General features: G+C 41.9%; 1 protein-coding gene across 4 annotated transcripts in view; it reads right to left on the bottom strand.

The window, feature by feature from the left end:
• Positions 1-7,023: 7,023 nt before the first annotated feature.
• CUNH18orf25 (chromosome unknown C18orf25 homolog) overlaps positions 7,024-15,423 on the bottom strand; it is a 91,542-nt gene continuing 83,142 nt past the window's right edge. For all 4 annotated transcript variants that reach the window (XM_013055921.2, XM_004752215.3, XM_004752216.3 and 1 more), the window contains one exon: positions 7,024-11,019. In XM_013055921.2, the coding sequence (XP_012911375.1) occupies positions 10,830-11,019 (190 nt within the window). In that variant the 3' untranslated portion in view covers positions 7,024-10,829. The remainder of the gene's footprint in view (positions 11,020-15,423) is intronic.

Here is a 15,423-nt window from a genome sequence, read left to right as displayed (position 1 = left end):
ACTTATTTCAAGTATATTGTAAGGATTTAGTGTTGCTGCTAGGAAATTATTAGCAGCCCACCACCTAGTTTTATTTGATCTACACACTTCCTGGTTGAGCTAGCCAAATGACTGAAGCAGGGCTGGCAGGGCTTGGCCTTCACTCACTCACCCCCAGGACAAGCCCGTAAGGCGAGTACTATTATCCCCACTTTATGTGTGGCACTGAGAGGTCTGATGAATTCAAGACGGATCATCTTAGATGGGTTCTATCAGTTGTTAAAGTGACAACATCCTTCAACTGCAGTTGGCCAGCTGCCCCTGCCTTGAGCCACCTGTCTTCCCCACTGCCCTGGGCACTTGGTCAGGATTTGCAGGTTACCTGTGACCAGGTGAGTCCCACACCTGCCAGCAGCCTGTGGCAGTCCTACTTCTGGTGCTGACTGGCTCATGCCTATGCCGACAAGATTTGGATGATGTCATTAGAGAGGGAGGTTCACATCTGCAATGTCACAAACTAAGGTACTCTGTCAAGGGCCCAAAAAGCTGATCGGAAGAATTTTAGTCATCCACTTTGGGGTGTGGGAGCCTATAAATGGATGAAAGAGAACAGGTACTACCCAGCACAGCCTAAAAGCCAAGGTTCCAACATGTTTTCCACCTCAACCCCTCCAGGGAACACCAGACTCCTAGCCGGAACAGTGACAGCGGCTTGGAGCCCATCACAACCTCGCAGGATGGGGACCGCTTCGGCAAAATCTCGCAGGGCAGCAGCAGGCATACAGAGTGAGAAACCATGCCGAGCCCGCCCATTGCGCCTCACTGCCCAAAGATGTGGTGAGGGTCCCTCTGGCAGGCTGTCGGCTATCAGACATGGTGCCCGAAGGTGGCTGCTGACTTTATGGGCCAGGGGCTGCGGGCACGCACTCACAGAGGGGAAGAGTTGGTTTCTGTCACAATAACCTTCACCCCCAGTGGCAAATCTGATCTTCAAAGAAACCTCCGCACTTTCCAACTCCTCAGAGGATGGATCCCCTCCTAAAGCTCATCTCGGGGGCAGGGCCGTCTGTACTAAGGGCGTTGGCCTGCTTGCCTTCCTTCAATTCCTGTCACACTGGGCTCCTGAATCCCTGTTCATCACTGGGTTGTAACTGACCTAGTAAGTCCCGTTTCTGCAGAATGTGTGGCACCCATTCACACCAAGACAGTAACCGCTTAAAAAGTGTGGTCCTCTCAATTCCAAACGATTAGGTATTTTTTCAATTAACAGTCATATTGAATACACATACCATAAAATTTACCCTTTTAAAGTGTAACAAGTCAGTGGTCTTTAATATATCCAGAGTGGCGTGCCATCACCACTTTGCAGTTTCAGAGTATTTTCTTCACCTACCCAAAGAGAGACTTCTTACCCATTAGCTATCACTCCCTATTTCCACTTCCCCTCCAGCCCCTAACAACCACGAACCTACTTTGTTTCTGTAATTTGTCCATTCTGGACATTTCCCATAGATGAAAGAGTATGTAGGGCTTTTGCAACTGGCTTTTTTCCTTTAGTATGCTTTCCAGGTTCACTCATGCTCTACCATGTATCTGCACCTCATTCCTACCTCCAGCTGGATACCCAACTGCGGCTAGATCACGTGCCGCTCACCCCCCCACTGGCTGATGGCTACTCACGTTGCCACCACCTTCCAGCTACTATGACAAAGGCTGCCATCAACAGTTGGGTCCAAGTTTTTGTGTGTACCTAGGTTTCCATTTCTTTCGGTATCACACTTAGGATAGGAGTGGCTGAGTCGTATGGTAACAGCCAAACCGTTTTCCAAAGTGGCTGCACTACCTCCTATTCCTACCATCAACTTAAAAGGCTCCAGGATTCTCCGCTTCCTCTCCGACACATTGTCTTTTTGCTTCTCGCTATCCTAGTAGTGGTGAAGCGCTAGTTCACTGTGGCTTGGAGGTGCATTTCCCTGATGATCAATGATGTTTAACATCTTTTCATGTTACTGACCAACTGTGTATCTCCCTTACATACATCCATTCAGATCCCTTGCCCATTAATTGTTTTGCCTTTTTATTATCAACTTGGAAGAGCTCATTTATTCTAGATACAAATCCCTCATCAAAGGTTGCAAATATTCTCTCCCACTCAGTGAACTGTCTTTTCACTTTCTTGATGGTGTCCTAAGCACAAAATTTATTCTGATGAAGTCCAACTTGCCAGTTTTATTTTTTGTTATGGTTTATTGTTTTGGTGACATGTACAACAACTGCTGAGGGGGAAAAAGTGTTGAGGACATCTAAAAAGAATCAGCTTCAGATCTTATCCATGCCTACTAATAACATCTAGGAAGTCATAAGGAGCTTTTTGTTCTTTCCTATTTGAAACAAAAAAAAAATTTTAATTTTAGGGGCACCTGGGTGACTAAGTGGGTTATGCCTCTGCCTTTGGCTCAGGTCATGATCTCAGGGTACTGGGATCGAGCCCCGCATTGGGCTCTCTGCTCAGTGGGGAGCCTGCCTCCCCCTCTCTCCCTGCCTGCCTCTCTGCCTACTTGCGATTTCTCTATCAAATAAGTAAATAAAAAAATCCTAAAAAAATTTTTTTAATTTTATTATGAAATATTTAAGATATATAAAAAAGTACAAAGAACAACATACATCTGTGTCCCCACTACCCAACTTAAGAAGTTTCACCCATAAAGTTGAAGTCCCTGTGACCCCTCCCACTCTACCTCCCCCTCTGGAGGCAACCATTACCCTGATCTTGGTGTTTATTATTCTCACGAACTTCTTTATAGTCTTACTACACATGTGTATGTGACCTTTATCAATATGTAGTGTTTTGTTCTTTTAAGCTTCGTATCAATTGTATCACGTAACACATAATCTGAAGCTTTCTTTTTCTACACTGAGATTGATCTATGTTGATAAAACTGCTGTAAGTATATGAATACAGATCTAGTTCATTAAATTCCACAGTGGCTAAACACAGTATAAATACACTAACCATCCTATAAACATCCATGTTGAAACAGACAAAAACTGGAGAAAATGACACCAAATATTTCTGAGCACATAAACTGCTTCTCTAGAACCACGGCTTTCCATATCTTGTTAACGGCAACCCATACTTGAAAAAACGTGCTTGTATCTTGACCCTCTGTACACACACACATATCTGTGTGTGGTGTGTATCAGCATATAACAAAAGTTTCATGTAGCAATACTGTTTTCTGCTCTGTTGTTCTATTCCCTTAAATAGATAAATAAAAGATGGTTTACAGACACTTGAACTGAGTTCATGACTTCCCCATATAGGCTACCCCTAAAGTTTAAAACCTACTCAAGGGTATTATTATCCCAAGGTGTGGAATTTGTGAGTCATGAGACGCCTTAGTTAGCTCAGGACACCAGAGCAAAATATTAAAGAGTGGGTGGCTCTTAAACAACAGAGATTGTTTTCTCACAGTTCTGGAGGCTGGACATCCAAGACCAGGGTGCCAGCATGGCTGGATTCAGGTAAGAGCCCTCTTCCTGGCATACAGACAGCCTCCTTCTTACTCTGTCCTCACAGGCGAAGCTCAGGTCTCCTCCTCTTCTTAAAAGAGCACTCATCCAGGTGCCTGGGTGGCTCACCTGGTTAAGCGGCTGCCTTCAGCTCAGGTCATGATCCTAGAGTCCTGGAATCAAGTCCCACATTGGGCTCTCTGCTTAGCAGAGAGTCTGCTTCTCCCTCTGACCCTCCCCTTCACGTGTGCTTGCTCGCTCGCTCTTTCTCTCTCTCAAATAAATACACAATAAAATCTTTAAAGAACACTAATCCTATCACGGGGACTCCCATGTTATCTAAACATAATTACTGCCCAAGGGCCCCACCTCCAAATATCATCAGACTGGGGAGTAAGGCTTCTGCATATAAACTGGGGGTAGGGTTGCGGGGGGGGGGGGGAGCACATTCAGCCCATATATGAGGCATACACATATTCAGCTTTACTAGACAATTTCACTGTTTTCCAAAGTAGTTGTAGCAAATTATCCTCACACAAAAAGACAAGCAAGTTGCCACTGTTCTGCGTCCTGGTTGGATTTAAATGTATTCCTGATCCTGCGTGTGTGAAATGGCATCCTGTAAAGTTAAGTATGTGTTTCCATAATTAGTAGTGAGCCCCACCAAGCATCTTTCCTATGTTTACTGGCCATCTGTAGTTTCCTGTTCCACAAACTATGAGACAGGGAATCTATCTATGGAAAAAGTTTCCACAGTCACTCCAGAGCCTGCAGGGACGCATACTCAAGCGCCTGATGTTTAAATCTTTGACCACTTACCTAAGAGAGAAGGGAACCAATCAAACATTACTTTCTCAGGAAGACTTCCAATTCTTCTCAGGCCAGAGCAAAGCAGAATCAGCAGCAAAAAGAATGAAGGAAAACCAGGTGGAGAAAAGAGGTTTTGTTTTTCTTAAAGCTAAGAAGTCCTAATTTGGACCACAGAAAAAAATCTGTTCTTGCAAAGTCTAGCCATGCAAATCTGGAAAAGTTGTTATTCTTCTGTTCTCAGTCTTCCAATCTGCAAAATTAGGATAACAATCTGTACCACTTCTTACTCCCATGTGGAAATTTTGAAATAAACATTCTTTCAAAACTTTGAAAATAAAGAGATTGTCGAAATTCAAGGTTCTCTGTTAATCATCCAATGCCTTCCAAAAGCCTAAGTAAGAGGACAGAACTGTAGCCCTTTGAACAGCTTTCCTGGAGTGAGTCGCTCTCCTGAATTCTTGCCTGAAAAAGCCCGACGGGTTTGCAGAACAATAAATGACCCGCTAAAAGAACACAGCCCTACCTTTCAGTGTCAAGAAAGAGATCTAAGAAATTCTTCATTTTACAAGTACAGAAATTTACTCCCTTAGGTGGTCAAATGGTCTTTCTAGGGTCTCCTAGTCTCTGGTTCCAGCTTTGTATACACTAGCCACCACACCCTCCCCTCTGGTCTAAAGATCCCTGGTGCTCCAGGTCCATCCAAGGTCCATGCTTACATGAGACTTGCTTGCTTCAGACCCCATCACAGGTGTGAGGGCTCAAAAGCTAGCAGTGCTTCACCTTTCCACTCTTAGGATGGAGTCATCACGGAAAGGAAACAGAAATGACTCCTCTCAGGTGTCATTTACCAAAGCACGAAGGAAAAAGCTGGTATCATATAGATTTTTCACTAAAGAATAAGAAGCTAGATGGATATAATTTACAAGCAAAGAGTATTCCCAACCAGCAGGCCAGATTCTCTGAGGTCACATGGGTTTCTGCTGCCACACCTCTCTTCTGAGGTCTGACTTCACTGTCAGCACTCACGCTGACCCTTCACTCACCCATCCCACCAAATGGGATCGCAAGGCTAGGCTGAAACAGAGAAACAGTGACTCCTCATCACACAAAAGGATCCCTGCCTAAAGCCACCTCCATCTACAAGGCCTGCACCTGTGCAGAGATGTGCCATGGCAGCCCTGGATCCGCATACTCGTCCTCTGCATCTTTGTCCAAGCTCACTGTTCCTTTTGGTATTTTCTACTGCTTTCTTCTGCTCCAAGCAGATTCTCCCAGCCAACGCTCTACTGTAGCCCAGGAACTTCCCAGACTCTGTGACTCAGTGCTCTCAAACATGGAGTCAAGGAAGTAAGGAAATCATACCTACCAATGACCTAGGAAGACCACTCTTCCTAGATGAGTAATAGACAAAACTTAGGGGCACCTGGGTGGCTCAGTCAGTGAAGCGTCTGCCTTCTGCTCAGGTCATGATCCCAGGATCCTTGGATCGAGTCTCGCATCGGACTCCCTGCCGAGAGCCCGCTTCTCCCCCTGCCACTCCCCACACTTGTGCACACTCTCTCTGTGTTAAATAAATAAAATCTTTAAACACACAAACACACACACACACACACACACACACACACACACACACAACCAAACCTAAAGAGATTCACTGTATACTTCAGCTGCAAAACTGGAGCCAAAGAGCTATTTATATATTTGGTCAAGATTTATCTATAATTTTTCTCAGGAGTAAAGTTATAAATAGCTGTCATCTACTGTGAAAAACACACCAATAAGGAAAGGCGAGGCCAAAAGCCAGCCAAGCATACAAGCACAGGAGGAGGAAGGTAGAATGAGATTAAGAACTAGACACAAATTATTTTACTTACTCATTCTACAAAAGCAGCGGCCAAGGGCACAAGGGATCAAAAGCAAGGTCTGGAATCCCGAGAAGAGTCTCTCACAGGCACTAATATTTCAAGGTTTCGGATACAAGGTAGTACAATGCTAGTCCTAGAACAGCATTCAGAACTGTTCCAGAATGCTGAAAACATTTCCCAACTGTTAACGGTGTACTTCCTCATTAACAGACCCCTTTACACTGCAAGTAGAACTAAGAATTCCTGAGGAACATGGAGAGATCCAGGAGTGGTATTTTAGTAAAGATAGCCTCATTCTCCCCAGTTCCTTGTTCCCTTTTACATGAAGGTAAGTGAAAAAAGTTATGAGGTATTAATATGGTAGTTCCTATAATTTTTATAGCCAAATAAAACCCCTGAAAATAGAACCAAATTAAAGGAGAAGTTCTTCAGACTGCTTTGAAATCCTCTATATTTGATTCAATGTTCAACCACGTGCAAAGTGCATGCAGTTGGGCATCTGGTGCTGGGTCCTGGGAAGTAACTGTCCGCTGAGTTTTCTGCCCAGGAGCAAAGGCACCTAGCACTAGGAAGCTCTGGGCTCTCTCTGAAACCTCACTGGTGCTAGCTGGGAAGGGAGGCAGGGCTACAGGAAAGCCAGTGCAGAGCTACTTTTACCCGGATCTAACACACCAACGGCCACATGCAAAACATCTTGGGAGGAGGATACAGCTGTTGCTTGGAAAAAGTCGGCATACCAGTAAGATCTGTTAACAAAATATAATCGACTTTCACATCCAAAAGCTAACTGAGAAGCTGCTCCAGGCACCATCTAATTAACTGAAGCAGATACAAAAAAAAATCCTCAGAAATTATCATTGTTTAAATACACTCTATTTTATTTTGTCTTAAAATAGTTTAACCTTTATGCTACAGACTTGTTTCAAAAAACAGAAAATCTTATCTTGCACCAAAAAATATATATATAACACTCTGTTTTATTATTTTTTTTCTCCAAAGACCATTAAATACTAAATGGAAACAAAAACTAAATAATGAATGTAAAGAAGAACCAAATTTTGTTTTAAAAACTAGAGTTGCACATTTTAAAACATTAATTCTAAGCAATGATTTGTCGTCACTGCATCAAGTCCACGCTCACACTCCAGCAACAGCAGACCTGTTAACCACCAAGTGCATTGGTTCCTAGCCATACAATGGCTAACATTTCATTTTCATGGTAAGAGGAGCAAAAGGCTTCATAGGACCTTTGTACTCTCTAAAAAACAAAACAAAACAACAACAAAAATATTTCCTAGTTATCCAGTGATTTTTTTCTTTTAAGATCACTACCCTTTAAAATTTGTTAAAAGAAGTATGTAGTGTTTTAAATAAAATGAAAAATACAACAGCATTGGACTAAAATACGTGATTATTTTAAACAAACAGTGCACAATCTGAGGAAGTTTGGTTAGGGCGCAATCATTTTTATATATACATGGAAGTCACATCATACACATACTGGAAAACAGAAATTAGGGGCTCCTTGCATTAAAAAAAAAAAAAGCTTAAACTAAAAGACAAAGTTGTGTCCCAGCTCTTTCAAAAACCTTGTGACACAGTATAAAAAGCAGGCAACAAATTCATTTTTAAGTTACCTATGGTGCTAATCTGCTAAAAGTAACAGTGAACAACTGACTAACTTAGCAAATCAGACGGTTCATATTCACAATTGAGAATAATAAAAGCAGGGTTTATGCAATGCTCAATTTTAACGACTAACCGGAGTCCATTCAGTCTGGCCCCTTCCAACAGAATGAAAGAATAGCTGCTAGTGAGCAGCACGTACGTGTTCTAGGGCAGCCACGTTGATGCGATAGCCAGTTCCTGCTCTGGGGTTTCAAACTGGAGGGCAGGGAGGGACTAAACTGCATTCGTGCCACAATCAAATCTGTGACCCCACGTACACCACTTTAGCAGAGAGATTGTGAGCAATGTTCTGTGAAGCATAAAGAAGTGTTTATGCTACCAAATGCAACACTTCGATTAGTAACAATCCCTTTAAAAAAATTTTCAAATGTCACAGGAGTTGCTTCCCGCAGAATTTTATCAGTAAAATCCCTTGCCAGAAACCACACCTCAACTCTTCTGGGTCTGGCAATGAAAGAAGAGTTGAAACAGAGTCTCTCTATAGTTAGTAGGTGGAAAGATCCCAACCCTGTAGGGGAACACAGCTGACTGTCTCTACCATCCCTTCCCCTCCCCATTTCGCATACTGATTTCTAAATCCCTGTTCTGGTGCATCAAGTCAGGTAGTCAGGATGCTGGAACGGGGGCAGGTGCGGGAAAAGTGCAACCTGGTATAAAAGTGAAAGGCCACAGAAGAGCCTGGTTATGACTCCGCTCTCTGCCCCCGATCCACACCAGAAGAATTCTCTTTAGCGGATGACTATTAGGGGCTAAAGAAAGTATGTCATGGGAAATCACCTGCTGTGTAGAACTGGACAAAACACACTATTAACATAAGAATAGGTAATGTGAAAACATTCTTTAAAATGGGGCTCTGCCCTGATGCTGGGGAAAAAATAAGCTGTAAAAACTTCAAGTCATATAATCCACTCTATTCTTTTCCCAATGATTTTCCTGGAAAACACAGACCAGAAATTGTACATTTCTGCTTTGTCTAGCATTTTAATTCAAGTCAAAAACAATGTGTAACAGCAAAATTCAATAAATTAATCCTAAAGTAAAATATGAAGGTCCAAGGATACACCAGTAGTGACTCTGCAGAAGGTCCTATTTCGCTCTGGCCTCTGGATCTTTGGTTTTTGTCTAGAATTGTGGCCACGTGAGACTTGATATATGAGGTGCTAAAAGTGGAGGTCCATGATCTTTTAAAAGCCTGATCTATTAAAAGTAGATTGACGGGAAAATAAAAAGTTGATGAATAACAGAGGCCAGATCCAATGAGATGTTATCAGAGAAGATCAAAGAACACGTTTCCATCCACTGCCATGGAAAAGGTACATGGACGAACTAAAGCAGCAGCAGAAGGATAAAGGACTCAATGAGTCTTTAAAAGAAGAAGAAAAAGAGGAAGAAGAGAGGAGGAAGAGGAGGAAGCCAGGCAGACTCTGACACACGCGCACAGGGGGTCCCCATTTGTCTTGGCGGCCCCACCACAGCTACCCTGCCTTATGCAGGACAGACATCGGGACATGTGTGTCCACTGAATGAAATCTGAAATGGTAGTTCTCATGCTCTTATAAGGAAGGGCCCCCAAGACATTTGTGGAGGGAAGCAAAGGGCTACAGCAATGTTATATGGCAAATATGGAAACAAACAAAAAAAAAAGCAAACAAAAACCAAAAACCACGGAAAAACAAAAGATGAGGTCTTCTTAGCCAATAGTACTTCACTCCTCCCTGCGCACAGTACATAGTGTTCTAACTAGGTATTGCTTGTAAAAGAATTCACTAGTAACTACAACATGTTATAGGAAAAAAGGTAGTAACTAATGCCACAGAACTCCAACACTGGCATTTCCTAAATTCCCTGAAGCTCCTACTACCCTTTGCTTAGTTAGAGACTGTAAAACCTACAGTGTCATTTATGTGCTTTGCATCTGGTTTTTTATGGTGCATTTTTATTTTTCCACTTTTAGATGGTAGAGGAGAAAAATACCCAAATACAGTATCAGGTCTATTTCAGCTCGAGTGTTAAACAATTGTTGTACCTCCTGTCTGGAGAGACCAGCTGTGAAAGAAGGCACAGTCTTCTCAGACTTGTAAGTGCCCACAGTCTTAGAGGTGAACACAACTTTTCATATTCTACCTAAGTAGTAGGTTTCTGTGTTCTCCCATTATTTGAACAAACCAGGAAAAAAAAGTTGATGGAGAGAGACTTTCCTACTGATCTCTCAATACTCTCCTCACATGCCCAGAAAACCTCATGGTGGGTATCTATCTGAAATGCCTCTGCCCCAAAAGCAGACATTTTCCAAAGAGTTATGAATTATTGCAACAAGGAGACCAACTAAGTCACCTTAGCAGTATTTATAAACACAAAGGGCCATATCAATTATTTGTGTTGTGGGAAGTCAGCCAGGAGCAAAGTCAGGAAAGAAGGTAGAAGACTTAAGCTAAAAGAAAAGGAATACTTCTGTCTTCTATTTTTAAGGACAGGTTTTCAAATGCACATGCCCTACTAGGTGCCAAGAAGGACCTGACTAAATGTGTGCAAATGCCCTAAGGTAGGAGTGCCAATGGGTGGGCTGACAGTGGTCAAGTCTAGATATTAATTTTATTACACAGAAAAATAAATACAAGATTCAAAACTGAAATCCATTTCACTTAGTAATTAAAATATTATTCTAGGAGGAAGAATTTCCTAAGATCAAAAGTCACCAAGTAAAATGAAGCTGTCTAATAAATTCATCATTCTCATATTCCTACTGAGGGAAAGAAGAAATTCTTTTCTCTGTGCTAAGTTATTTTCCTAAGTGACTTCTTTAAAAAAAAAAAAAAAAAAAAGTGAGGTGGGGGCAATTTTCCATGAGTTTCGATTATACAAATGCCACGAACAGCTTCTGAGGCTGAAGCTATGACAATGAACTTCCATGTCACAAAGAGGAGGAGGAGGAAGTAGAAGGGAACAGTGCAGAGGAAACACAGTGACATTGTATTACAGTAGGTATTTACGTCTGCTATCCTCATCCAAGGTAAGATCAACAACTTCCGCAGGTGAAGCCCAAGTCTGCTGGGGAGTCACAGCAGTCCATGACTGTGTTTGCCGGGTGCTGACATACTGCGTGCCAGAACCGTGCTTCCATGAGGAGACACTCTGAATCACACCTCCTCGAGGATGAACACACCTGCAATTGAGATGAAAAGCGTAAGCATGGTTAATCCCACCACAGGAAAAATAAGGCAATATAGCTCTAGCAGCACCAATCGAAACTTTCACAAACATAAGCCTACTGCATGAGTTCATGAAACTCACAGCCAATATCCCTCCCTTCTTCCCTCTAGTGTCTCCCTCCTCTCTCAATTTAGCCTAAAAACAGACAAGAGTCTTATCTCAGAAACTCCTGAGTTATGTCTAGATTTGTTACTGAAATGGACAGATAACATAATGTTTCTCTCAACACAATTAAACTTCTGGGGTCTTCAGAACAGGGCAGAATATAAATCCAGTGCAAAATTAAGATACCTAAACAACCTTATCTAACCAAATGAAAACAGTAGGAAATACAGGTACAAGCTATTCTCCCAAATACGTTCTGTGCCATACTGGGAATAATACCTTCCAAGACAGTAGCAGTAATACCCTTCTACAGACTGGATTTCTTGAAGTCTGTAAGTACTAGGTCATGCATAAAGGATCAATTTCCCTTATCCTGAAGGTCACAACAGAACACCTGACTCATGCATCTGAACTGCCTATGTGTTTTAGTTGAGGGAAAGTAACAAGGCTGAAGTGCTCAGTTAAGGTCTTCTAAAAGTATTTTATCAGAGGCACAGAACTGCCTTGGTGATAAATCTCACCAAGAGTTCAACGGAAGGAAACTGCTTCTGAAACACTGACATAATGAATTCCACATTCCAATCAAATGATAGAACTGTGAGCCTCCCCGATGAATCACTGAGTGATTCTGGATTCGGATGAGAGGAAGGTAGGCCGCTCAAGCTTTCGTTGCTACTTTTATCCTCATTCCTAAATTTCTGACCAGATCCTATGTAATATATGTGAAAGTGGCAGCTGGCAGGATTCTAGTCACATAAACTATTATAGTGGGTCCCGAGTAGCTGCTCTAACAGGCTGTGTACAATAAGTGGTGCTGGATCACTGGAGAATTCCAGCTTTGACCCACTGTTACCTACACTACCAGAAGCAAAAGAACATTAGGGTAACAATGGACAAGATTTAGTTGTAAAACTACTGAAGGACTCTTATGATCCTGCAAAGACTCCTTGCTCCTACAAAGGCAGCCTGAAAATTACTCCCTTACCAAGAGAGGTGCCAAAAAAACAGATCCCCCACGGCCAGAGCAAGGGGCAGAACGCAGATGTGTTACCATACCAGAAGCCCATTATCTTTACAGAATGGGCTAAGTAGCTATTAACCCAGAAGCTACTATGTTTTCAAAGATTAGTGAGTGAAAAGCACTAAAATGTGAGACATAAAGTCCAAAGGCTAATCCAGATCTGTCCAATCCATTAAGTATACTCAGATGAAATGATCTTATAATCACAGAAAATGTCAGCCAAAGGAGTCCATTCAGCATTTACAGAAATGGTTCTGATGACTGATGGCACTAGCATACTGATTTTCTTAAGCAGTCTCACCTCATTAAACAATCCCAACAAATGTCAAAGTTACAATCCACACTCAACCGAAAGGGAAACTGACGATTATAGTGATTACATGATTTGCCCGGAGTCACAATGCTTGAAGGCTGTGGGCCACGGAGCTTCAAGCCAGGTCTGATCCTGAGTCCTGGCTTTTCACATCAGGTTGTTGCTTTACAAATGTGTGTATTAAATTAGGTAAGGCAAAACACAGTGAGTACAAAGCAAAGTGCAAAAATGGGCCCAGATTAACAATTTAAAAATACAAAATTCTTCAAAAATTCAAAAGCTCATCTGTATAAGTACTAATTAAAGGAGGCTAGAACTTAGCAGAATTCAGAGAATGAATGGCTACAGAGAGAATCAGTGTAATCTTTGGCAGAATTCCCAGAAATATCTCCAAAATAAAAGAGTTATTTAGTCCCAACTGTTACTCTGCACTGCTCCCTAAGTAATGGTACAAGGGAGTGGCTTAAAAAGGATCTGATCCAGGGGCTCCTGGGTGGCTCAGTCAGTTAAGCGTCTGACTCTTGGTTTCAGCTCAGGTCATGATCTCAGGGTTGTGAAACTGAGCCCAGGGTCGGGCTCCCATTTTAGAGAACAGTCTGCTTGAGAGTTTCTCTCTCCCTCTGCCTTTCCCACCCCATGCTTACTTTTGCTCTCTTGAGTGTGTTCTCTCACTAAAATAAATAAATGAATCCTTAAAAAATAAAATAAAAGGGACTGGATCCATAATGTTCATTTTACTGAAGAGAAAACCAAAGCCAAAAGACAACTGCCCAGGGTCTTAAGCAAGTTAAGCACCGGACCCCAAAAATAGTCTCCATCAGAGAGTTCATTTTCCACTAAGTATGCCTTCCTCAGACAGCACCTAACGCAGTATACTCCGTCTGACTGTAAGGAGCAGGGCCCCTGGGAATCATTCAATAAACAGCAAAGCAGATTCTAGAATACACTCAAGAATAGGAGAGTGAGAGGTATAAAGACAATATACACCACTGCGGAATGATGGACACAGAGAAGAGAATAAGGAGGTGAGGCACTTCTTCAACTATCTGAATTAGCTGGCTGCTGTAGTTATGTTACAAATTATTCCAGTTACTGGAAACCAACTCGGACTACTTTATTTATTAATTTTTTATTTTTGTATTTATTTGACAAAGAAAGAGAGATCACAAGTAGGTGGAGAGGCAGGCAGAGGGAGAGGGGGAAGCAGTCTCCCTGCTGAGCAGAGAGCCCGATTCGGGGCTCAATCCCAGGACCCTGAGATCATGACCTGAGCAGAAGGCAGAGGCTTTAACCCATTGAGCCACCCAGGCACTCCAACTCAGACTACTTTAAGCAAAAAAGCAAATTTGATGGAAAGACACTTGAGCACCTCAAAGAACCTAAGGATGATAGAATAACTAGTCTCATTCATTTGACTCAAGCCTCAACCCTCTCAGTCTGTTTCTCTCATTTCAAAATTTTAGATTCTCTGGATTGTATGATGATCCCATCTTCTGTCAAAAGCTTTCTGGGCTCCTATTTAACTGCAATGGAAGGTCAATTCCCAAAGAATGGAGAATCACCATGGGAGAAGGTGGCTACTCCACCATGTGCAGAGATCTTGAGAACAACCTACCAACCATTAATCAGTTTATGGAGGGAAGTTTTAGATGATCATTACTACACCACAAGTATAGCTTCGGTTACCAAATGGTATAAACTGCCTTTTAAATGTTCAAGCAACTGCTGGGCTATCTGTCAGGAATATTAAAGAGTAGTACTCTAAGACAACTTCTAAGGTTAGTGTTGACTTTAAGATTTTTAATAATATAGGCAAAATTCTCCTTTTAGAAGTCAGGCTAGTGGTCACAGGAAGGCACAATGGTGGGAAGGTTGAAAATGCAAGATGGCACAAGTGGGACTTCTGTTTCTTGATCAGAGCGCTAGTTACCAGTGTCGGCAATTTGCAAAAACTAAAGTGTACACTTTCGACTTCACTGTGTGTGTTATATGCCAGTAAAACATTCAAGAAATCTATGATTTAATGACCTCAACCATCTTGAACAAAATGGTAGCTAAGAGATGGATGAGGCCTGAACAAGGCTTTTACCACATCCTTTTTAAGTACGAGGCAAAAAGACTCAAGCTGATAAACAAGAGTGCTGGAGAAACCTTTCCACTGTTTTATAAGATGGCATATGTTATAGATCAACTTATACCAGATAGGGAGGGAAAAAATTTCAGGAGGAAAAGGCACCAGTACAACTGTTATCAGCCCTATAGAGAAGGATGTAAGAGGCTCAAATTTCTGGTAAGGCTACAAACATAAAATACAGTTTCATGGATTACCACAAACCCGTTTTCTGTATGATGAAAGACCTGATGTAGAAACACACACAGCTGTTTTTTAACTGCTCCAATCCAATTCTAATGCGGATACAGGCTGTGCTTTCACAAAGCCATTTGATCTGTGTATGATGGGCAACAGGCACAAAACATAACCTAAAGTCATATTTTGAGTAAATGCTTTGAGAAAATGCTTAGGACTCACTTCCCGCCGCCCAAACAAAACAAAACAAAACAAACAAACAAACAAAAAAACCTACTTGATAAATAATAAGTTTTGACAGAATAATTTCCTGCTCTTCATATACTGAAACCAATAAAGGAGTGACTTCACAGTGGAAAAGAAAAAACACAGAAAGAGGGCAGGCTCTGATGGTCAGCTTTTGATACAGTTAACTTACTATCCTAAGAAAACAACATTAAACATTAATCATTTTTGCTCTCATTTACAAAACATGAACGTGACCTCTTAGATAACATTCCTACTTATTTTTCCTAACTGAAGATGAAATTAATCCCTGGCTTCAGGGAAATGCCTATCTGTATAGCTCCCTTGTTTTTTTAAGGTTCATGTTTGCAACTGGTTCTAGGAA

The sequence above is a fragment of the Mustela putorius genome, unplaced genomic scaffold, assembly GCF_011764305.1.
Source record: "Mustela putorius furo isolate JIRA1106 unplaced genomic scaffold, ASM1176430v1.1 tig00003858_pilon_pilon_pilon, whole genome shotgun sequence".
NCBI lineage: Eukaryota > Metazoa > Chordata > Mammalia > Carnivora > Mustelidae > Mustela > Mustela putorius.
Note: the sequence above shows the minus strand (reverse complement) of the source record. Positions and strands in the feature narration are given on the sequence as shown.